General features: G+C 70.5%; 2 protein-coding genes across 3 annotated transcripts; both read left to right on the top strand.

Moving 5' to 3' along the window:
* Positions 1 to 6,110: 6,110 nt before the first annotated feature.
* FOXH1 (forkhead box H1) lies at positions 6,111 to 8,698 on the top strand (the record flags this gene model as incomplete). The annotated part of the gene is given in 4 exon segments (XM_075495486.1): positions 6,111 to 6,253; positions 7,281 to 7,385; positions 7,960 to 8,298; positions 8,300 to 8,698. Coding segments are annotated over 4 exon segments (986 nt in total), but the record flags the coding sequence as incomplete, so codon positions are not given.
* A 5,373-nt stretch (positions 8,699 to 14,071) lies between these two features.
* PPP1R16A (protein phosphatase 1 regulatory subunit 16A) lies at positions 14,072 to 18,728 on the top strand. Of its 2 annotated transcripts, none has more exons than XM_075495412.1 (11): positions 14,072 to 14,132; positions 14,954 to 15,853; positions 16,229 to 16,299; positions 16,797 to 16,942; positions 17,027 to 17,130; positions 17,254 to 17,378; positions 17,468 to 17,593; positions 17,671 to 17,746; positions 17,841 to 17,970; positions 18,076 to 18,226; positions 18,310 to 18,728. In XM_075495412.1, exons 2-11 carry the CDS (start codon positions 15,613 to 15,615, stop codon positions 18,676 to 18,678), a joined length of 1,539 nt encoding a protein of 512 aa, XP_075351527.1. In that variant the 5' UTR covers positions 14,072 to 14,132; positions 14,954 to 15,612; the 3' UTR covers positions 18,679 to 18,728. The 2 variants fall into 2 exon arrangements, with proteins under 2 accessions (XP_075351527.1, XP_075351528.1); XM_075495413.1 differs by lacking the exon at positions 14,072 to 14,132 and adding an exon at positions 14,840 to 14,860.
* Positions 18,729 to 21,238: the final 2,510 nt, after the last annotated feature.

The following is a 21,238-nucleotide window of genomic DNA, read 5'->3' as shown; positions in this document are numbered from 1 at the left end:
CCATCCCATCCCCATCCCCATCCCCATCCCATCCCATCCCATCCCATCCCATCCCCATCCCCATCCCATCCCATCCACCCCTCCCCCCATCCCCATCCCCATCCCCATCCCATCCCATCCCCATCCCCATCCCATCCCATCCCATCCCCATCCCATCCCATCCCCATCCCATCCCATCCCATCCCATCCCATCCATCCCCATCCCATCCCATCCATCCATCCCATCCCATCCCATCCCCATCCCATCCCATCCCATCCCCATCCTCCCATCCCCATCCATCCCATCCCATCCCATCCCCATCCCCATCCATCCCATCCCCATCCCATCCCATCCCCATCCCCATCCCATCCCCATCCCCATCCCATCCCCATCCCATCCCATCCCATCCCCATCCCATCCCATCCCATCCCATCCATCCCATCCCATCCCCATCCCATCCCATCCCATCCCATCCCCATCCCATCCCATCCCCATCCCCATCCCATCCCATCCCATCCCATCCCATCCCCATCCCATCCACCCATCCCATCCCCATCCCATCCCATCCCCATCCCATCCCATCCCATCCCATCCCCATCCCATCCCCATCCCATCCCATCCCATCCCCATCCCATCCCCATCCCATCCCATCCCATCCCCATCCCATCCCATCCCATCCCCATCCCATCCCATCCCCATCCCCATCCCATCCCATCCCATCCCCATCCCATCCCATCCCCATCCCATCCATCCATCCCCATCCCATCCCATCCCATCCCATCCCATCCCATCCCCATCCCATCCCATCCCATCCCCATCCCCATCCATCCCATCCCATCCCATCCCATCCCATCCCATCCCATCCCATCCCATCCCCATCCCATCCCATCCCATCCCATCCCATCCATCCCATCCCATCCCCATCCCCATCCCATCCCATCCCATCCCATCCCATCCCCATCCCATCCCATCCCATCCCATCCCCATCCCATCCCATCCCATCCCCATCCCCATCCATCCCATCCCATCCCATCCCCATCCCATCCCATCCCATCCCATCCCATCCATCCCATCCCATCCCCATCCCCATCCCCATCCCATCCCCATCCCATCCATCCCCATCCCCATCCCATCCCATCCCATCCCATCCCCATCCCCATCCCATCCATCCCCATCCCATCCCATCCATCCCATCCCATCCCATCCCATCCCCATCCCCATCCCCATCCCATCCACCCCATCCCATCCCATCCATCCCATCCCCATCCCCATCCCCATCCCATCCCATCCCCATCCCATCCCATCCCATCCCATCCCATCCCCATCCCATCCCCATCCCATCCCATCCCATCCCCATCCCATCCCCATCCCCATCCCATCCCATCCCATCCATCCCATCCCATCCCATCCCATCCCATCCCATCCATCCCATCCCATCCCATCCCATCCATCCCATCCCCATCCCATCCCATCCCATCCCCATCCCATCCCCATCCCTCCCATCCCCATCCCATCCCATCCCCATCCCATCCCATCCTCCCATCCCATCCCATCCCCATCCCATCCCCATCCCATCCCATCCCATCCCCCCATCCCATCCATCCCATCCCATCCCATCCCATCCCATCCCCATCCCATCCCCATCCCATCCCATCCATCCCATCCCATCCCATCCCATCCCATCCCATCCCTCCCCATCCCATCCCCATCCATCCCATCCCATCCCATCCCATCCCATCCCCATCCCCATCCCCATCCCATCCATCCCATCCCATCCCATCCATCCCATCCCATCCCATCCCATCCCATCCCATCCCATCCCCATCCCATCCCATCCCATCCCATCCCATCCCATCCCCATCCATCCCATCCCATCCCATCCCATCCCATCCCCATCCCATCCCATCCCATCCCATCCCCATCCCATCCCATCCCATCCATCCCATCCATCCCATCCCACCATCCCATCCCATCCCATCCCCATCCCATCCCATCCCCATCCCCATCCCATCCCATCCCATCCCATCCATCCCATCCCCATCCCATCCCATCCCATCCCATCCCATCCCATCCCCATCCCATCCCCATCCCATCCACCCATCCCATCCATCCCATCCCATCCCATCCCATCCCCATCCCATCCCATCCCATCCCATCCCATCCCCATCCCATCCCATCCCATCCCCATCCATCCCATCCCATCCCATCCCATCCCCATCCCATCCCCATCCCATCCCATCCCATCCCCATCCCATCCCATCCCATCCCCATCCCCATCCCATCCCATCCCCATCCCATCCCATCCCATCCCATCCCCATCCCATCCATCCCATCCCATCCCATCCCATCCCCATCCCATCCCATCCCCATCCCATCCCATCCCATCCCATCCCCATCCCATCCCCATCCCCATCCCATCCCCATCCCATCCCATCCCATCCCCATCCCATCCATCCCATCCCATCCCATCCCATCCCCATCCCATCCATCCATCCATCCCATCCCATCCCATCATCCATCCCATCCCATCCCATCCCATCCCATCCCCATCCCATCCCATCCCATCCCATCCCATCCCATCCCATCCCCATCCCATCCCATCCCCATCCCATCCCATCCCATCCCATCCCATCCCATCCCATCCCATCCCATCCCATCCCCATCCCATCCCATCCCATCCCATCCATCCATCCCATCCCATCCCATCCCATCCCATCCCCATCCCATCCCATCCCATCCCCATCCCATCCCATCCCATCCCATCCCATCCCATCCATCCCATCCCCATCCCATCCCATCCCATCCATCCCATCCCCATCCCATCCCATCCCATCCCATCCCATCCCCATCCCATCCCATCCCATCCCATCCCATCCCATCCCATCCATCCCATCCCCATCCACCCATCCCATCCCATCCCATCCATCCCATCCCATCCCATCCCATCCATCCCATCCCCATCCCATCCCATCCCATCCCATCCCATCCCATCCCATCCATCCCCATCCCATCCCCATCCCCATCCCATCCCATCCCCATCCCATCCCATCCCATCCCATCCCATCCCCATCCCCATCCCATCCCATCCCATCCCATCCCATCCCATCCATCCCATCCCATCCCATCCCATCCCATCCCATCCCATCCCATCCACCCATCCCATCCCATCCCCATCCCATCCCATCCCATCCCATCCCATCCATCCCATCCCATCCCATCCCATCCCCATCCCCATCCCTCCATCCCCATCCTCCCATCCCCATCCCATCCCATCCCATCCCATCCCATCCCATCCCCCATCCCATCCATCCCATCCCATCCCATCCCATCCCATCCCATCCCCATCCCATCCCATCCATCCCATCCCATCCCATCCCATCCCATCCCATCCCATCCCATCCCATCCCATCCCATCCCATCCCATCCCATCCCCATCCCATCCCCCATCCCATCCCATCCATCCCATCCCCATCCCATCCCATCCCCATCCCCATCCCATCCCATCCCATCCCATCCCCATCCCATCCCCATCCCATCCCATCCCATCCCATCCCATCCCATCCCATCCCATCCCATCCATCCCATCCCCATCCCATCCCATCCCATCCCATCCCATCCCATCCATCCCATCCCATCCCATCCCATCCCATCCCATCCCATCCATCCCATCCCCATCCCATCCCATCCCATCTCCCATCCCATCCCATCCCATCCCATCCCATCCCCATCCCCATCCCATCCCATCCCATCCCATCCCATCCCATCCCATCCCATCCCCATCCCATCCCATCCCATCCCATCCCATCCCATCCCATCCCATCCCATCCCATCCCATCCCATCCCATCCCATCCCATCCCATCCCATCCATCCCATCCATCCATCCCATCCCATCCCATCCCATCCCATCCCCATCCCATCCCATCCCATCCCATCCCATCCATCCCATCCCATCCCATCCCATCCCATCCCATCCCATCCCATCCCATCCCATCCCATCCCATCCCATCCCATCCCATCCCATCCCATCCCATCCCATCCCATCCCATCCCATCCCATCCCATCCCATCCCACATCCCATCCCATCCCATCCCATCCCATCCCAATCCCATCCCATCCCATCCCATCCATCCCATCCCATCCCATCCCATCCCATCCCATCCATCCCATCCCCATCCCATCCCATCCCCATCCCTCCCATCCCATCCATCCCATCCCCATCCCATCCCCATCCCATCCCATCCCCATCCCATCCCATCCCATCCCCATCCATCCCATCCCATCCCATCCCATCCCATCCCATCCCATCCCATCCCATCCATCCCATCCCATCCCATCCCCATCCCATCCCCATCCCATCCCCATCCCATCCCATCCCATCCCATCCCCATCCCATCCCATCCCATCCCATCCCATCCCCATCCCATCCCATCCCATCCCATCCCATCCCATCCCCATCCCATCCCATCCCCATCCCATCCCCATCCCATCCCCATCCCATCCCATCCCCATCCCATCCCATCCCATCCATCCCATCCCATCCATCCCATCCCATCCCATCCCATCCCATCCCATCCCCATCCCATCCCATCCCATCCCCATCCATCCCCATCCCATCCCATCCCATCCCATCCCATCCCATCCCCATCCCATCCCCATCCCATCCCATCCCCATCCCCATCCCATCCCATCCCCATCCCATCCCATCCCATCCCATCCCCATCCCATCCCATCCCCATCCCCATCCCATCCCATCCCATCCATCCCATCCCATCCCATCCCCATCCCATCCCATCCCATCCCATCCCATCCATCCCATCCCCATCCCATCCCATCCCCATCCCATCCCATCCATCCCATCCATCCCATCCCATCCCATCCCATCCCCATCCCCATCCCATCCCATCCATCCCATCCCATCCCATCCCATCCCATCCATCCCATCCCATCCCATCCCATCCCATCCCATCCCCATCCCATCCCATCCCATCCATCCCATCCCATCCCATCCCCATCCCATCCCCATCCCATCCCATCCCATCCCATCCCATCCATCCCATCCCATCCCATCCCATCCCATCCCATCCATCCCATCCCATCCCATCCCCATCCCATCCCCATCCCATCCCCATCCCATCCCATCCCATCCCATCCCATCCCATCCCAACCCATCCCATCCCCATCCCATCCCCATCCCATCCCATCCCATCCCATCCCCATCCATCCCATCCCCATCCCCATCCCATCCCATCCCATCCCATCCCATCCCCATCCCCATCCCATCCCATCCCATCCCATCCCATCCCATCCCATCCCATCCCATCCCATCCCATCCCATCCCATCCCATCCCCATCCCATCCCATCCCATCCCCATCCCCATCCCATCCCATCCCATCCATCCATCCCATCCCATCCCCATCCCATCCCATCCCCATCCCCATCCCATCCCATCCCATCCCCATCCCATCCCATCCCATCCCATCCCATCCCCATCCCATCCCATCCATCCCATCCCATCCCATCCCATCCCATCCCCATCCCATGCCCATCCCATCCATCCCATCCCATCCCATCCCATCCCATCCCATGCCCATCCCATCCATCCCATCCCATCCCATCCATCCCATCCCATCCCATCCCATCCCATCCCATCCATCCCATCCCATCCCCATCCATCCCCATCCCATCCCATCCCATCCCCATCCCATCCCATCCATCCCCATCCCATCCCCATCCCATCCCCATCCCATCCCATCCCATCCCATCCCATCCCATCCCATCCCATCCCATCCATCCCATCCCATCCCATCCCATCCCATCCATCCCATCCCATCCCATCCCATCCCCACCCCCATCCCCATCCCATCCCATCTCCATCCCATCCCATCCCATCCCATCCCATCCCCATCCCATGCCCATCCCATCCCATCCCATCCATCCCATCCCCATCCCATCCCATCCCATCCCCACCCCCATCCCCATCCCATCCCATCCCCATCCCATCCCATCCCATCCCATCCCATCCCATCCCATCCCATCCCACCCCACCCCACCCCACCCCACCCCACCCCCTGCCCCGCCCCGCCCCGCCCCACAAAGCCCCGCCCCCGCCCCGCCCCCTGCCCATAAAGCCCCGCCCCTCCCGCCGCTCCCCGCCATGGCCCCCCCGCAGCGGTACCGGTACCGCCGCCACCCCAAGCCGCCCTACTCCTACCTGGCGCTCATCGCCCTCGTCATCCGCGCCGCCCCCGGCCGCCGCCTCAAGCTCGCCCAGGTACCGGCCCCCGGGACCCCCGGGACCCCCGGGACCCCCCCCAACCCCCGGGGTCCTCGCACCCCCCCCCGGCACCCCCCACCCACCCCGGGACCACCGCCCCCGCGGGTCCCCCCACCTCCGCACCCCCGTCCCGGCACCCCCGACCCCCCCTGTCCCCCCTCCCGCCGTCCCCGGGACCCCCCGGGACCCCCCAACCCACTCCTCCCCCGGCTCCCCCCGCTCCGCACCCCCGTCCCGGGACCCCCGAGCCCCCCCCCATCCCCCCGGCACCCCCATCCCGGCACCCACGTAACCCCCCGAGCCCCCCTCCCGAGACTCCCGGCACCCCCGGGACCCCCCCCAGGTACGGGACCGCGGGACCCCCCCGACCCACGCCCCCCCCCGGGACCCCCCCTCCTCGCCATCCCTCCCCCCCCCCGAGACCCGGGCCCCCCGAGCCCCCCTACCCCCTCCCGGGACCCCCGGGGACCCCTCCCCCCACCCCCGGGCCCCTCCAGCTACGGGACCACGACCCCCCCCGGGACCCCCGAGCCCCCCCCGGCACCCCTGGCACCCCCGGGACCCCCGGGACCCCCCTCTCTCCCCGCCCGCCCGCCCCGTCGGGGCTGCGCCGCTTCCCGCCGGTTTTTTTAGGGGGGGGGGGGGTCCCGCCCGGCGGGGGGCGGCCCTGGCGGCGCCGGGGGGTCTGTCGCCTCTGTCGCCTCTGTCGCCTCTATCGGGCCGCCTCCCCTCCCCCCACCCGCACGCTGTGGCGACGGCCCCCCTCCCCCCACGCCCCCCGGGGTGTCGCAGCCTGGGCCCGGGGGGACACCGGGGGGGGGCAGCGCGGAAGGGGGGGGGGGGCCCAGGGTGCGGGGGGGGGGGGGTCCCGCTGTGTGCGTGTGGGGGGGTGCCACGGGGGGGGCGGGGGTTGGCGGGGGGGGGGGGGGGGGCGCGGATCCAGCCCTGGGGGGGGTGTGGGGGGCTGGGGGGGGTGTGGGGGTGTTGGGGGGTGTTAGGCCCCCCCTGACGCGGCCCCCCCCAGATCATCCAGGGGATCCGCAGCCTCTTCCCCTCCTTCGGGGGGGGCTACCAGGGCTGGAAGGACTCCGTGCGCCACAACCTCTCCTCCAACCCCTGCTTCGCCAAGGTGGGGGGCGCGGGGGGGGCCCCGGGGTGGGGGGGGGGGTCCCCTCGGGATGGGGGGGGGGCCCTGGGGGTTGGGGGCCCTGGGGGTGGGGCAGGGCTGGGGGGCAAATGGGGGTGGGGGGGCCCTGGGGGATGTGGGGGGGTCCCCTCGGGATGGGGGGGTCCATTGGGATGGGGGTCCCCGGACCGGGGGGCAGATGGGGTGGGGGGGGTCCCCGAGGGGGGGGTCCCCCGGGGGTGGCAGGGCTGGGATAGGGGGGGTCCCTTGGGGATGGGGGTCCTTGGGGGGGGTGGCTCCGTGTGTGTGGGGGGGCAGCTGGGGGTGGGGGTCCCCGGGGTGGGGGGGTCCTCTCAGCACGGGGGTCCCTTGGGATGGGGGGGTCCTGGTTTGAGGGGGGGGTGTGTGTGTGCCCCATCAAAGGGGGGGATGCTTTGGGTCTGCAGGGCTCGGGGTGCTGCTCCGGAGGGGGGGGGGGGGGGTCCGGGTGCCCCTCCCCCGGGGTGCAGCCACGAGTGGGGGGGTGCAGCCACGAGTGGGGGGGTGCCAGCCCGGGCCGTGCCCCCCCCCCCCGCAGGTGCTGAAGGACCCGGCCAAGCCCAAGGCCAAGGGCAACTACTGGACGGTGGACGTGAGCCGCATCCCCCCCGCCGCCCTCCGGCTGCAGAACACGGCGGTGGCGCGGGGGGGGGCCACCACCTTCGCCCGGGACCTGGCCCCCTTCGTCCTACGGGGTCACCCCTACAGCTGCGGGGTCCCCAACCCCCCGGCCCCCCCGGCCCCCCCTCCCCGTCGTCCCCGTGACGGCGGCGGCTTCTCCATCGCTTCCCTGCTCAGGGATTCCCCGGAAAGGGGGGACCCCCCGGACAAATCGGGGACCCCCCCTCCGCCGGTACCTGCGGACCCCCCCCCCGGCCAATTTATGGGGGTCCGCGCCCATCCTCCACCTCGCCACCCCGCCGACGCCCCCCTGGGTGCCCCCCCCTCCGGCTCCCCCCCAAATTGGGCAGTTGGGGGGGTCCGCTCTCCCCGTTGCTGACCCCCGGGGGGGTCCCCACGCCGCCCCCCCCCCTCCGGCCTGGGGGCAGCTCCCCACTTCCTACAGCACCGCCGTGGCCCCCAACGCCGTGGCCCCCCCGAGCGGGGCCCCCTTCCTCGCCCTGCGCTGGGGGGTGCTGCCCCCCGGGCCCCCCCCACCCCCAGGGCCCCCCCCCGAGCCCGAGGGGGGGGTGCAGGCCATGCCCCCCAATAAAAGCATCTTCGACGTCTGGCTGAGCCACCCCGGGGACATCGTGCACCCCACGCTGCACGGCTAGCACCCCTCCCCCACCTCGAGATTTGGGGGGCTCTGACCCCCCCGGGGGGGCAGGGTGGCAGCTGGACCCCCCCCCCCCCCGCACCATCCGGCCCCCTCAGCACCCAGAAGTGACCCCCACCCCCCCAGCACCCATGCACCCACGCCGTGTCGTCCGCCCCCCCCCCACGCCACGTCCCTGTCACACCCCGTGTCACCCCCCCCCCCCGTGTCACCCCCAGCACCCCCTCCCCACCCCCCCCTTGGGGACACCCCTGTGCCCCCCACCCCGGATGGGACCCAATAAAGAGCAGCTGGTGGCACTGGTGGCACTGGTGTGTGTGTCATGGGGGGGGGGACACGGGGGTGGGTGACCCCCCCCCTCCGCAAAGCCCACGCGGGGGGGGGGGCGGCCTCCCCCCAGTGTCCTGGGACACCCGGGGGGCTGTGCCCCCGCCCTGCTCCTGCCATGTGCCCCCCATCCCCCGCGCCCCCATCCCCCCCCCCCGGTGCCCCCCCACCCCCGTTCCCCCGCGGCGGGGCCGGGCTGGCGGCACCGGGGCCTTTGCACAACAAAGAGCGGGCGACACCGGGGGTGGGGGAGGGGGCACCGGGGGGAGGGGGGGGATGGGAGGGGGGGAGGAGGCCGGGGTTCTCCAGGGCTGGGGGCACTGGGAGCACTGGGACTGGGGCTCATGGGGCTGGGGGCACTGGTGGTCCTAGGGGGTGGGCGCCGGTCCCCGGGACCCCCCACCTGCCCCGGGACCCCCCAACGCCCCCCCGGGACCCCCGATCCCCCCCCGGGGCTCTGCCCCCCCACCTGCCCCGGGACCCCCCAACGCCCCCCCGGGACCCCCGATCCCCCCCCGGGGCTCTGCCCCCCCACCTGCCCCGGGACCCCCCAACGCCCCCCCGGGACCCCCGATCCCCCCCCGGGGCTCTGCCCCCCACCTGCCCCGGAACCCTCCAAGCCTGTACCCCCCCAACTGCCCCGGGACCCCCAAATCCCCCCCCGGGACCCCCGAATCCCCCGGGGCTCTGTCCCCCAATCCCCCCGGGGACCCCCCAACGCCCCCGCGGGACCCCCGAACCCCCCCCCGGGGCTCTGCCCCCCACCTGCCCCGGGACCCCCCGAATCCCCCCGGGTTCGGCCCCCCCGGCTCCCCCGTGCCAGCCCCCGCCCGCCCCGGGGGGTCTCGGCCCCTGATAAAGCCCGGCCCGACCCGGCGCCTCCGTGTCGGTGCCCCGGGGGGACCAGACGGGGCGGGCGGGGCCGGGCCGGGCCGGGCTGAACCGGGCCTGGCAGAGCCGAACCGGGCTGAGCCGGGCTCAGCTCCACCGGGCCCGGCAGAGCCCGGGCGGGACGGGACGGGACGGGACGGGACGGGACGGGCAGAGCCGAGCGGGACCGAACCGGCCCGAGCGGAGCCGAACCGGCCCGAGCGGAGCCGAACGAGCCCGAGCGGGACCGAGCCGGCCCGAGCGGAGCCGAACGAGCCCGAGCGGAGCCGAACCGAGCCGGGACGGGACGGGCAGAGCCGAGCGGAGCCGAACCGGCCCGAGCGGTGGCGATGGCGGCGGGGCGGGCGGGGCGGCAGCGGTACCGGTACCGCCGGCACCCCCGGGACCCCCCACCCCCCCCGGGACCCCCGGGGTCCCCACCCCCCCCCCGGGACCCCAATCCCCCCCCCCTCCGGGGCCCCGCCGGCAGCCCGGACCCGCCGCCCGCCCCGTCGGGGCTGCGCTGAGAAGGGAACGGGCGTGGGGCCGGGGCTGGGGTGGGGGACTGGGGGGACTGGGAGCACTGGGGGGGACTGGGAGCGCTGGGGGGGGGACTGGGGGGGACTGGGAGTACTGGAGGGGAGCGCTGGGTGGGGGACTGGGAGCGCTGAGGGGGGACTGGGAGCACTGGGTGGAGGACTGGGGTGAGGGAGTGGGGACTGGGCTGGACTGGGAGCTCTGGGGTGCAGGGCTGGGCTATACTGGACTGTACTGGGAGCACTGGGGTGCCAGGGTGCCATGCCAGGGGGCTGGGCTGGACTGGAGCACTGGGTGCCAGGGTGCCATGCGGGAGGACTGGGCTGCACTGGGAGCACAAAGGAGCAGGGCTGAGGAACTGTGCTGTACTGGGAGCACTGGGGAGCGGGACTGGGCTGTACTGGGAGCACTGGGGAGCTGTGCCAGGGGGCTGGGCTGGACTGGGAGCACTGGGGTGTGTGACTGGGCTGGACTGGGAGCACAAAGGAGCAGGGCTGGAGACTGGGCTGGACTGGGAGCACTGGGGTGTGGCACTGGGCTGCACTGGGAGCACTGGGGTGTGGGGTCCCTTGGGGATGGGAGTCCTTGGGTTGGGGGGGTTCTCTCGGAATTGGGGTCCCTGGGGTGGGGGTCCCGGGGTGGGGGGGGTCCCCTCGGGTTGGGGGGCCCCTTGGGGCCGGGGGTCCCTGGGGCTGGGGCAGGGCTGGGGGGCAGCTGGGGTTGGGGGGGCCCCCGGTTTGGGGGGGGTCCCTTGGGTGGGGGTCCCTGGAACTGGGGGTCCCCGGGCTGGGGGGGTCCCCTCAGGATGGGGGTGCTGCTGGGGGGGGGGGTGTCTGGGACCCCTGGGCCCCCCCCCCATCCCTGAGCCCCTTTGGGTGCTGAGGGGGCGGGGGGGGACCCCGGGATGAGACCCCTGGGGGGGGGCACCCCCTTTCCACCCGCACCCCACTTTAGGGGGGGGCCCTACCCCCCCCTCCCTGCACCCCAGGACTGGGCACAGCTGGGGGGGGGTCCCCCCTGCGCCCCAGGGTGGGGGGTGCCCCACGCTGGAGATGGGGGGCTGGGCCCCCCCAAAATGTGGGGCCCTGCCAATAAAGGTGCTGAGTCGGAGCCGTGGGGTGCTGGGTGCCTGCCCCCCCCCGCGTGGGGGGACCCCCGCTTGTGGGGGGGCCCTCAGACACCCTGAGCCCCCCCAAAACCGGGGGGGGGGGCACCCGTGGGGACCCCCGTGGGCAGCGGTGGCCCCAGGGCCAGGGCACCCTGGGGGGGGGGGCAGGTGGCCCTTGGGGGGGGACACGGGTGGGCGAGGGGACCCCACGGCGTGGAGGGGGGGGACACAGACACGGGGGGGTGGGGGGCTGTGCCCGGGTCTGGTGTCACCCTGGGGTCCCAGGCGTGTCCCCAAAGTGTCACCCGTGGGTGAAGGGGTGTGTCCCCTCCCCAGGGCACCCGGGGGGGGGGACAGGGACACCCGGGGGGGGGACAGGGCCCCACGGTGTCGCTGCTGGTGTCCCCTGGCCCTGGGGTCGGTGTCCCCATCCCTGAGCCCACCCCCTGTCCCCTGGCCCTGGCCCCGTGTCCCCGTGTCCCTAAACACCGTCCCGTGACCCCGCCCCCCTCCCGTGTCCCAAGCCCTGTGCCATGTCCCCACTCCCCGTCCTTTGTCCCCAAACCCCGTCCCATGTCCCCAAGCCCCGTCCCGTGTCCCCACCCCGGGCAGGGACACGGGGACGGGGGGTGGGGACACAGGACCGGGGGCAGGGACACCAGACGGGGCCTGGGGACAGGGGACAGGGGGTGGGGACAGGGGGACGGGGCTTGGGGACACGGGACAGGGGGTGGGGACATGGGACAGGGTTTGGGGACAGGGGGTGGGGACATGCGGCAAGGGGTGGGGACAGGGACGGGGACATGGGACGGGTTTTGGGGACACGGGGACAGGGGCTGGGGACAGGGGGTGGGGACATGGGACGGGGCTTGGGGACACGGGGACAGGGGGTGGGGACACAGGGATGGGGTGGGGACAGGGTTTGGGGACATGGGATGGGGTTTGGGGACACGGGGACGGGGTGGGGACAAGGTTTGGGGACAGGGGGTGGGGACATGGGACAGGGGGTGGGGACACGGGGACGGGGTGGGGACAGGGGACGGGGCTTGGGGACACGGGACAGGGGGTGGGGACACGGGACAGGGGGTGGGGACACGGGGACGGGGTGGGGACAGGGGACGGGGCTTGGGGACACGGGACAGGGGGTGGGGACATGGGACGGGGTTTGGGGACACGGGACAGGGGGTGGGGACAGGGGGTGGGGACACGGGACAGGGGGTGGGGACATGGACGGGGTTTGGGGACACGGGGACGGGCTGGGGACAGGATGCAGCTGGGGGCTCCCCTGGCCCCTCGGCCGGGGCAGGGATGGGGCTGGGGACACGGGGGGTCCCGGGGTGACCCCGATGCCCCGGGGGACGCTGACCCCGCTGACCCCGCTGACCCCGGGGTGCGGTGGCGGCCCTCCGCCCGCCAGGGGGCGCCGCCGCGCCCGCTCTCCTCCCCGCCCCCTTTCGGCCGCCATCTTGGGAGTGGCCGCCCGCCCCCGCCCGCTCTGCCACTCCTCTCATGGCGCCGAGGCTCCGCCTCTTCCGCGAGTAGCCCCGCCCACTTCCGGCGTCGCCGGAAGCGTGGCCGGTTGCCATGGCGAGCGGCGGCCCCGCCCCGAGCAGCGGCTCCCAGCGGGCAGGGCCGCGGCGCCGGGAGCGGGCAGGTACGGGCGGGGGGACCGGGGCCGGGGCCGGGGGAGGACCCGGGGGCGGGGTGTCCTCGGGGGGGGAGCCCGGGGCGCGGCCGGGGCCGTGGGGGTCCCCTGGGGACGGGCCCCGGGGCGTGGGGTCCCCTCGCCCGGGCGCGGGGGGGGCCCGTGGGGACGGGCCCGGGGCCGTGGGGGGTCCCCGCGGGTGGCCCTGAGGGTCCCCTCCCCCTCCCCAGGGGCGTGGGGGTCCTTTTTTGGGGACACCTCCTCAGGGGACATGGGGGGGGCAGCCTGGGGACAGCCCCCCGCCTTGGGGACAGGGGGGGGCCCGGGGGAGAGGCCCCCCCAGGCCTTGGGGACAGGGGGGTCCCCTTGGGGGGTCCTGGGGACAGACACCCCCCCCCCCAGCCTTGGGGACAGGGGGGGTCCCCTTGGGGGGTCCCTGGGGACAGCCCCCCCCCCCCCCAGCCTTGGGGACAGGGGGGTCCCCCTGGGGGGTCCCTGGGGACGCCCCCCAGGCTTTCAGGCCACGTCCGGGGGTACCTGAGCCCCCCGAGTGTTTGGGGGGGGGGGGTTGGGCCGGGTGTGTGGGGCCCCCCCGGGGTGACGACGCCCCTGGGCTGGGTGTCGAGGGGTGGGGGGGACCCCTGCCAGCACCCAAAGCCCCCCCCCCCCCCCCCCCATGTGTCCCCAGGGAAGGGGGGACTCGGGGGGGTCCCCCCACCCCGGGGGCCCGCCGGAGCTTGGCCGGGCCCTCGGCTCGGCGGGGAACCGGACGCTTTTACGTCAACGGATAAAATATGGGGGTGCGGGGTTTTGTTTTTAGGGGGACGGAAAGAAGCGGGGAAGGACCGAGCTAACGAGGGAGCCGCCGGCTAACGAGGGAGCCGCCGGCCGGCCGCTCGACCGAGGGCGAGGCCGCTTTCCGGCATCTTCCGGCACGCGGGCTCCGTAATTTGGGGCTTTTGGGGAGGGATTTGGGGATGGATCCGTGCTCCCGTCGAGGGGGTTGAGCCGCGCCGAAGATGCCGGCTCCGGTTTTCTGCCAGCGCTCGCCCGCGGTGAAACCGTGGCCCGGGAGGGTTACGGGATGGACGGAGCGAGAGGCTGCGGCGATCGCGGTGCGGGGGCGATCCCCCTCTTCGATCGCACGCCGACTTCGGGAGGATTTGGCGTCGGCGTTCCTGGGGGATTTACGCCGGGATTAAGCCGCAGGAATTTTTTCTTTTTCCCCGGCCGGACTTTGCCCGGTGAAGTCGCGGCGACTCACAGGGGAAACCCGGTTTGGGGACCGCAGGGCGCTGGCTCTGCCGGAATCTGCCCTTTCCTGCCTGTCCCTCCTGCCGGCGGGGCCCGCCCTGCCTGCCGGGCCATGCCGGCGTGGGGGCGAGGCACTCGGCTGCCGCTCTCCCGGTTTAACCGTGCCGAACCGGCAGGCCCCGGCACGGCTGCTCCAGCCGGGACGTGCCGGAATCCCTCGGCTGGTGGAGAATCGGCGTTTTTTCCCGGTGAGGCGAAACACCGGGCGACCCCTCAAGGTTACCGGTGTGCCGTCCCTGCCGGTGCTCACCGGGGCGCGGCGGCTTCGGCGAGGGCGGCTCCTCGGCCGGAGCTCGGGGGAATTCGTTTCAACTTGGATTGTAGGTTAATCCCGGATTAGGAAGACGGCAAAACCGGCGGTGGGTTGGGCGCGGTACGGCTCTTGCCGGCAAAGCCGGGCTGTGCCGAGCCTCTCCCCGTCCTTTAATGATTTCTTTGCCTTTTTCCCGTAGGATTCCGGCCGCCGCGTGAAGCTCATCCCACTGCGGCTGGGTGAAGCCGCCACCCCCGGCACGGCGATACCCCGGCAGGAGATAACCACGGGCCGCCGGCCGGTGCCGGAGATTCCGGCTGCGCTGCCTGTACCTCTGCCCATCGGCAGCTTTCCGAGCCGGGCTATCGGCTCCTCGGTGAGACCGGAGCGGTGGCGGCTGCTGAATGACCGGCAAACGTTTCCGGGGGGCGGGAAGGCAAAAGCTCGTCAGGATAATTAGGTGGCAAACGAGCGTCGGGGATCGGACTGACGAGATTTCTCCTCCCGCCTCGCTCCTCCGTGCCTTCGGATCCGGTGTCACCGGCCGGCTCCATCCCAAACCGCCGGTGAAGGCGCGGTGCCGGGGGGGGATCGCCCCCCCCGAGGTTTAACGGGACTCTCCGACCTCCCGCCGCCGGCGATTTTTGGTGCTAAAAATCTGGATTGGGGAGATGGTTCCGAAACGCCGATCCCTGTCTCCGGAGCCTGCGGTGAAGCTCCGGCAAAGCACCGGGATACAGGGATAAACCGAACCCCTCCCCGCTCCGAGGGGCCGCGGGTGATGCTGGTGGGGGAGCCGGCGGCTCCGTACCCCGTTCCCGGTGGGATACGCTCCGTTCTCCGGCAAAGCTCCTCGCCATGGCCGAGCACGCGGAGCTGCTGGCCGAGATGCCGGCGGTGGCGCGGCTGAGCACGCCGGAGCGGCTGAAACACGCTCAGAAACGCCGGGCCCAGCAGCTGAAGAAATGGGCGCAGACGGAGAAGGAGACGCAGGGGATGAAGGTCGGAGCCGAGAGGAAGAGGGGGAGGAGGAAGAGGGTGACGTTCCCCGCCAGCGTCCGGCTGCTGGAGGCGGCCGCCCGGCACGACGCCGAGGAAGGTGGGTGCCGGCGGTGGGGACGGCGGGGCTCTTGGACGCCTGGAAGCCCTCAAACCCCAAATCCGACAGTTTTGGCGTTAAAAATCAGCCCCAAATCCCGATTTCGCTTCTAAATTTCCCTGAAAACGAGCCGGCAGCTCGTAGCCGGCGTCCGTAAATCCGGCTACGGCACACGGCATCCCAGATCCCGCTTGGCACCGGGCGCCCGGAGGTAGCCGGGCGTTTGGCATCGGCGTGGCGGGACTTTGGACGTGGCGAGTCCGAAGTCTCGGCCAAAGCGCCGGCGCCGGGTCTGACGCCGGTGGGATGCTCCGAGGCGCAGGCAGCTGCCGGCGGAGCCGCCGGGACCCTCCTTAAAAGCCGCTTTCTCCGCAGTCCGGCACTTCCTGCAGAGCGGCGTCAGCCCCGACCTCTGCAACGAGGACGGTCTCACCGCGCTGCACCAGGTACGCCGCGCCGGCACCGTTACGGCAGCGCCGGCTTCTCCTTCCTTCTCTCCCTCCGTCCTTTCCGTCCCGTTAACCGGTTCTGTCTGGTGGTGCCGGACCCCGGCGTGGCCAGCGCCGAGCGTGGTGGGACGTGCCGGCTGCCGCGCCGAGCCGTCGCTGTGCCAGGGGCTGGCACGGTTGTGCCGGGCCGGCGCTCACCCGCTGGTCCGCTGCACGGCGTTAAGCGTCGCACGCCTCCGGCATCGCCCAACGCGACCGAACCCACCCGGCATCGAGCTGCGGCGCGTGCCGGTGCCGGCCCGCTGAAGCCCCCGCCGGGGAATCGCTTCCCTCCAGCCGGTTGGGGCCGCGCGGGGATCCCGGTGCCGGCTCCGTCCCTCCGCGGTGTCCGAATCCGTCCCGGCGTCGTCCCCGGGAGATTTTGGGGCGCTTCGGAGCGGGGCGGCGTTCCCCGATACCGCACCACGTAGCCGCCGGCGCTTTCTCCCTCCCAGTGCTGCATCGACGACTACGGTGACGTGGTGACGGTGCTGCTGGAAGCCGGTGCCGACGTCAACGCCCGCGACAGCGAGCTCTGGACGCCGCTCCACGCCGCCGCCACCTGCGGCCACCTCCGCCTGGTCCAGCTCCTCATCCAACGGTACGGCGGCACAACCGGGGAGGGTCACCGGGCTGGGGACGGGCACCGCGGTTCCCCTGACCGCCGTGCCCCTCCCCGAAACAGCGGCGCCGACCTCCTCGCCGTCAACTCGGACGGGAACATGCCGTACGACCTGTGCGAGGACGAGGTGACCCTCGACCGCATCGAGACCGCCATGGCGGAGCAGGGTGAGGTTCGCCGTCCCGGCGCGGTGCCGGCAAACCGTGGCCGGCTCCCGGCTGGAGGCGGGAATCTGGCAGGGCGGCGGGCCGGGCCCGGCGTCCCCCCCGTCACCCTTCTCCCTGCGGCAGGCATCACCCAGGAGAAGATCGAGGAGGCTCGCGCCGCCACCGAGCGCGACATGGTGCGGGAGATCCGGCAGCTGGTACGGGCGGGAGCCGACCTGGATGTGCCGCGGGGACACGGTGCCACGTTGGTAGGCCGGGCAGAAGCGGGGGTGACACCGGTGGAGGGGTGAGACGCCGACGGCCGAGCCGTCCCCAACCGTCTCCCCGTCCCCGGCAGCTGCACATCGCGGCGGCCAACGGTTACGCCGAGGCGGCCGAGCTGCTGCTGGAGCACCGGGCCGGCATCGACGCCAAGGACGAGGACGGTTGGGAGCCCCTCCACGCCGCCGCTTGTTGGGGACAGGTAGGTGCGGGCGGGGCGGGCGATCCCTGCCGGATTTTGCCGTCCCTCACCGCCCGCCCGTCCCGCTGCCGGCCCAGGTGCAGCTGGTGGAGCTGCTGGTGGCTCACGGCGCCGACCTCGAGGGGAAATCGGTGCTGGACGAGACCCCTTTGGGTGAGTTTTTCGGTTGCGGGGGGGCGGTTCTCGGCGCCGGGAGGCGCCGCGGAGGTTTTTCGGGGTACGGGTGACGCCGCCGTCCTCGCCGCAGACGTCTGCGGGGACGAGGAGGTGCGGGCCAAGCTCCTGGAGCTGAAACACAAACACGCCGCCGTCATGAAATCCCACGAGAAACACAAATCCTTGCTCCAGCGTCGCACCTCCAGCGCCGGCAGCCGCGGGTAAGGCCGGGGAAAACCTCGCCGGCGCCGTGCCGGCGTAGCCGTAACCGTAAAGGGTTTTAAGGGTTTCTCCGCTGAACCCCTTCCCCAAAATCTCCTCCCCAGGAAGGTGGTGCGGCGGGTGAGCGTGTCGGAGCGCACCAACCTTTACCGGAAGGAACACGAGCGGGAAGCCATCGTCTGGCAGCGCGCCGAGCACCGCGACAGCGAGGACGAGGACCGGCAGACGGACGCCGAGCTCCGCCGCCGCTTGGCCGTGAGTCGCCGGGAGATTTGGGTGAAGATCCCCCCCCGCGGCGTTGCCGGCGCCGTGACGCGGCGTCCCTCTTTTCCCGCCAGGATCCCGCGGGATCGGCACCGGAGGAACCCCCCGAGCCGCCGCCGCAGCGTAACGGCACGGCCCTCGATTCCATAAAGCCGGAGCGCGGCGGCGGCGGCGGCGCCGCGGTCGATCCGGCGATGGATCCGGCACGGGAAAAAGCCCACCACACCCTGGCCGACCTCAAACGGCACCGAGCCGCCGCCAAACTCCACCGCCCGCGCCCCGAGGAGCACCCACACCCCCAGGAGCACCCCATCGGGGGGAGCCCGGGTCCCCCTCCGGCACCGGCACCCGCCGGCGGCGCCGGCGACCCCCCCCTCCTCAAGCTGACGGCTCCGGCCGAGGAGGCCCCGGCCGAGAAGCAGCGCTGCTGTAAGGTGATGTGAGCGGCTGCGGCACCCGTGGGCGCAGCGCCCGGCACCCACGCTCCTGCCTCCCACCGCTCCCCTCGCCGCCGGCGTGCCGCCGGTGTGCCGCCGGCGCGGCTGGGCGTGGCACTTGCCTTTTTCTGACTCTTTTGTCCCCTAAAACGTGCGTGTGGGGGTTTTTTTGGTTTTTTTTTTGTTTGTTTGTTTGTTTTTTTTCCTGCCGAAATCAAAACCGCGTGGTTTTTGCAGCACCCCGTCTCCGTGCCGTGCCGGGGACCCCCGCCTCCCCCCCGCAGGTCACCGCGTCCTTGTCCCCGTGCCGCGTACGGCGTCACCTCTCTCCGAGACGCCGCGGTAAAAATAGCCCCCTCCTTGCTTCCCCTCCCTCCGCCAAGGGTCCCTGGGCGCCGGCAGGGCGCAGGCAGGGCGCAGGCAGGGTGCAGGCAGGGTGCCGGCAGGACGTGGCGCTGCCTGTGCCTTCCCCCGCCCCCCCCCCTCCCCCCCCCAGCCGTGTCCCCCCCTCCCTGCCGCCCTGCGCCCCACGGCGCGGGGTTGGGGTCGGGGCAGGCAGGGCAGCGCAGGCAGCTGCCTGCACCCGCTTCTATTTAGGGACCCGGCAGGCAGCTGCTCGCAAAGGTCAGGCCGCGGCGGTGACGCCCCCCCGCTCCTGCCCCACAGCAGCCCCCCCCCCTCCCCACCCCACCCCACGGACGCAGGTGAGCCGCCGTGGGGCCGGTGCCCCGGGGTGCCGTGGGGCACACGGGATGGGGTCGGGTAGGGCGGGGGGCTGCTATGGAAGGGGGAGGGGGGGGCTGAGCCCCACGGCGCTGTGGGGCTGGGGAGGGGGTGGGGGGGGTGGTCGCGGTGGCCCCACGGCCAGCACTGCCCCACGCTGCATGGGGGGCGGATAAGGGTGTGAATGGGGTGGGACCCACGGCACCCCGGGGTGCCCCGCTTCTCCGTGGGGAGAGCGGGGTGGGACCCACAGCACCCCGGAAGGGGATGTGTGGGGCTGGGACCCACGGCGCTCCGGGAGACAATGTGTGGGGCACGCCGTGGGTCAGGGACGGTGTGGGGGCGAGGAGGGTGGGACACCCCATGGGGAAAGTGGGTTGCTATGGGGCACCCCACGTGCTGGGGTTCGGTTTTGGAGCACCCACGGGGAAGGGCGGCTATGGGGCACCCCATAGCGAGGGGTGTCTATGGGGCACCCCACAGCCAGGGGTCTCTATGGGGCACCCGTAGTGAGGGGTCTCTATGGGGCACCCCATAGCTTGGCCGTTACCCCCCGTTACTCCCCCCCCCTCCCCGGCAGTTGGGTGTCCCCGCCCCCTCCATTGCCGGGGCATCAGCTGCAGCCAATCGGCTTCGGGTGGGCGGGGCCAGCGCCCGCTCTTCCGTGCACTGATTGGCTTCGGAGGAGGGGGGGCGGGGCTTTGCGGGGGCGGCCGTTGGAGCCGGTAGGGGGCGCTGTGGGGCAGTGGGGGGCCATGAAGCAGCGCGGGTCAGTGGGGGCTGGGGGGCGGGGGGGCTATGGGGCAGGGGGCTATGGGGCTGGGGGGCACTGGGGGGGCTATGGGGCACTGGGGGGCCTGGGGGGGGCTATGGGGCTGTGGGGCAGGGGGACAGTCGTGTCGTCCCGTCCCCCCCCCCCCGCCCTGGTGGCAGTTGTCCCCGTGGGTCCCAGCCCCACATCTCCCACGCGGGGTCCGCTGTGGGTCGCCCCGTGGCCCCGCTGCCGGGCCTGAGTGTCCTCACGTCCCCATGTCATCGTCCCCCGTGTCCCCCCGTGTCCCTGTGTCCCCCATCCCCACGTCCCCCCATGTCCATATATCCGTGTCCTCCCGTGTCCCTGTGTCCCCCCATGTCATCATCCCCCATGTCCCTGTGTCCCCCATGTCCCCATGTCCTCTCTCCCCGTGTCCCCATGTCCTGTGGCCCTATGTCCTGTGTCCCTATGTCCTGTGTCCCCCATGTCCCCACATCCCCATGTCATCATCCCCCGTGTCCCCGTGTCCCGTGCCCCCCATGTCCCCCCATGTCCCCTATGTCCCCCTATGTCCCCTATGTCCCTCCATGTCCCCCGTCCCTCTGTCCACGTGTCTCCCCTGCCCCTGTGCCCCACCCATCTCTCCTGTGTCCCCGTGTCCCCGTGTCCCCATGTCCTGTGTCCCCCATGTCCCCACATCCCCGTGTCCCCATGTCACCGTCCCCCGTGTCCCCCGTGTCCCCCCATATCCCTGTGTCCCATGTCCCCCCATGTCCCCACGTGTCCCCCATTGTCCCTGTGTCCCATCTCCCTCTGTGTCCCCCGTGTCCCCCCATGTCCCTGTGCCCCGTGTCCCCCTGTCCCTCCATGTCCCACGTCCCCGTGTCCCCCCGTGCCCCCCCCAGCCCGCGGGCCAGGACACTCCGTGGCAGCACCGCACGCTCCCGAGACCCCGCCCGGTGCCGGTCCCGGTGCCCGGGTCCCGGTCACGGTGCCGCCCCCGTTGCCGCCGGTGCCGGTGCCCGGTTCCCTGTCCCCTGTCCCGGTGCCCGGTGCTGGTGCCCGGCCCCGCCGCTCGTTGCCCCGCTG

This window comes from Mycteria americana, chromosome 2 (assembly GCF_035582795.1).
Source record: "Mycteria americana isolate JAX WOST 10 ecotype Jacksonville Zoo and Gardens chromosome 2, USCA_MyAme_1.0, whole genome shotgun sequence".
Taxonomy (NCBI): Eukaryota; Metazoa; Chordata; class Aves; order Ciconiiformes; family Ciconiidae; genus Mycteria; species Mycteria americana.
Note: the sequence above shows the minus strand (reverse complement) of the source record. Positions and strands in the feature narration are given on the sequence as shown.

Excerpts from the sequence above, each read along its gene's own strand:
- PPP1R16A (XM_075495412.1), top strand. The coding sequence starts at position 15,613 with ATGGCCGAGCACGCGGAGCTGCTGGCCGAGATGCCGGCGGTGGCGCGG. Across the intron at positions 17,379-17,467 it reads GGGGACACGGTGCCACGTTG|CTGCACATCGCGGCGGCCAA; the intron begins GTAGGCCGGGCA and ends CGTCCCCGGCAG. Across the intron at positions 17,747-17,840 it reads GCTGGACGAGACCCCTTTGG|ACGTCTGCGGGGACGAGGAG; the intron begins GTGAGTTTTTCG and ends TCCTCGCCGCAG.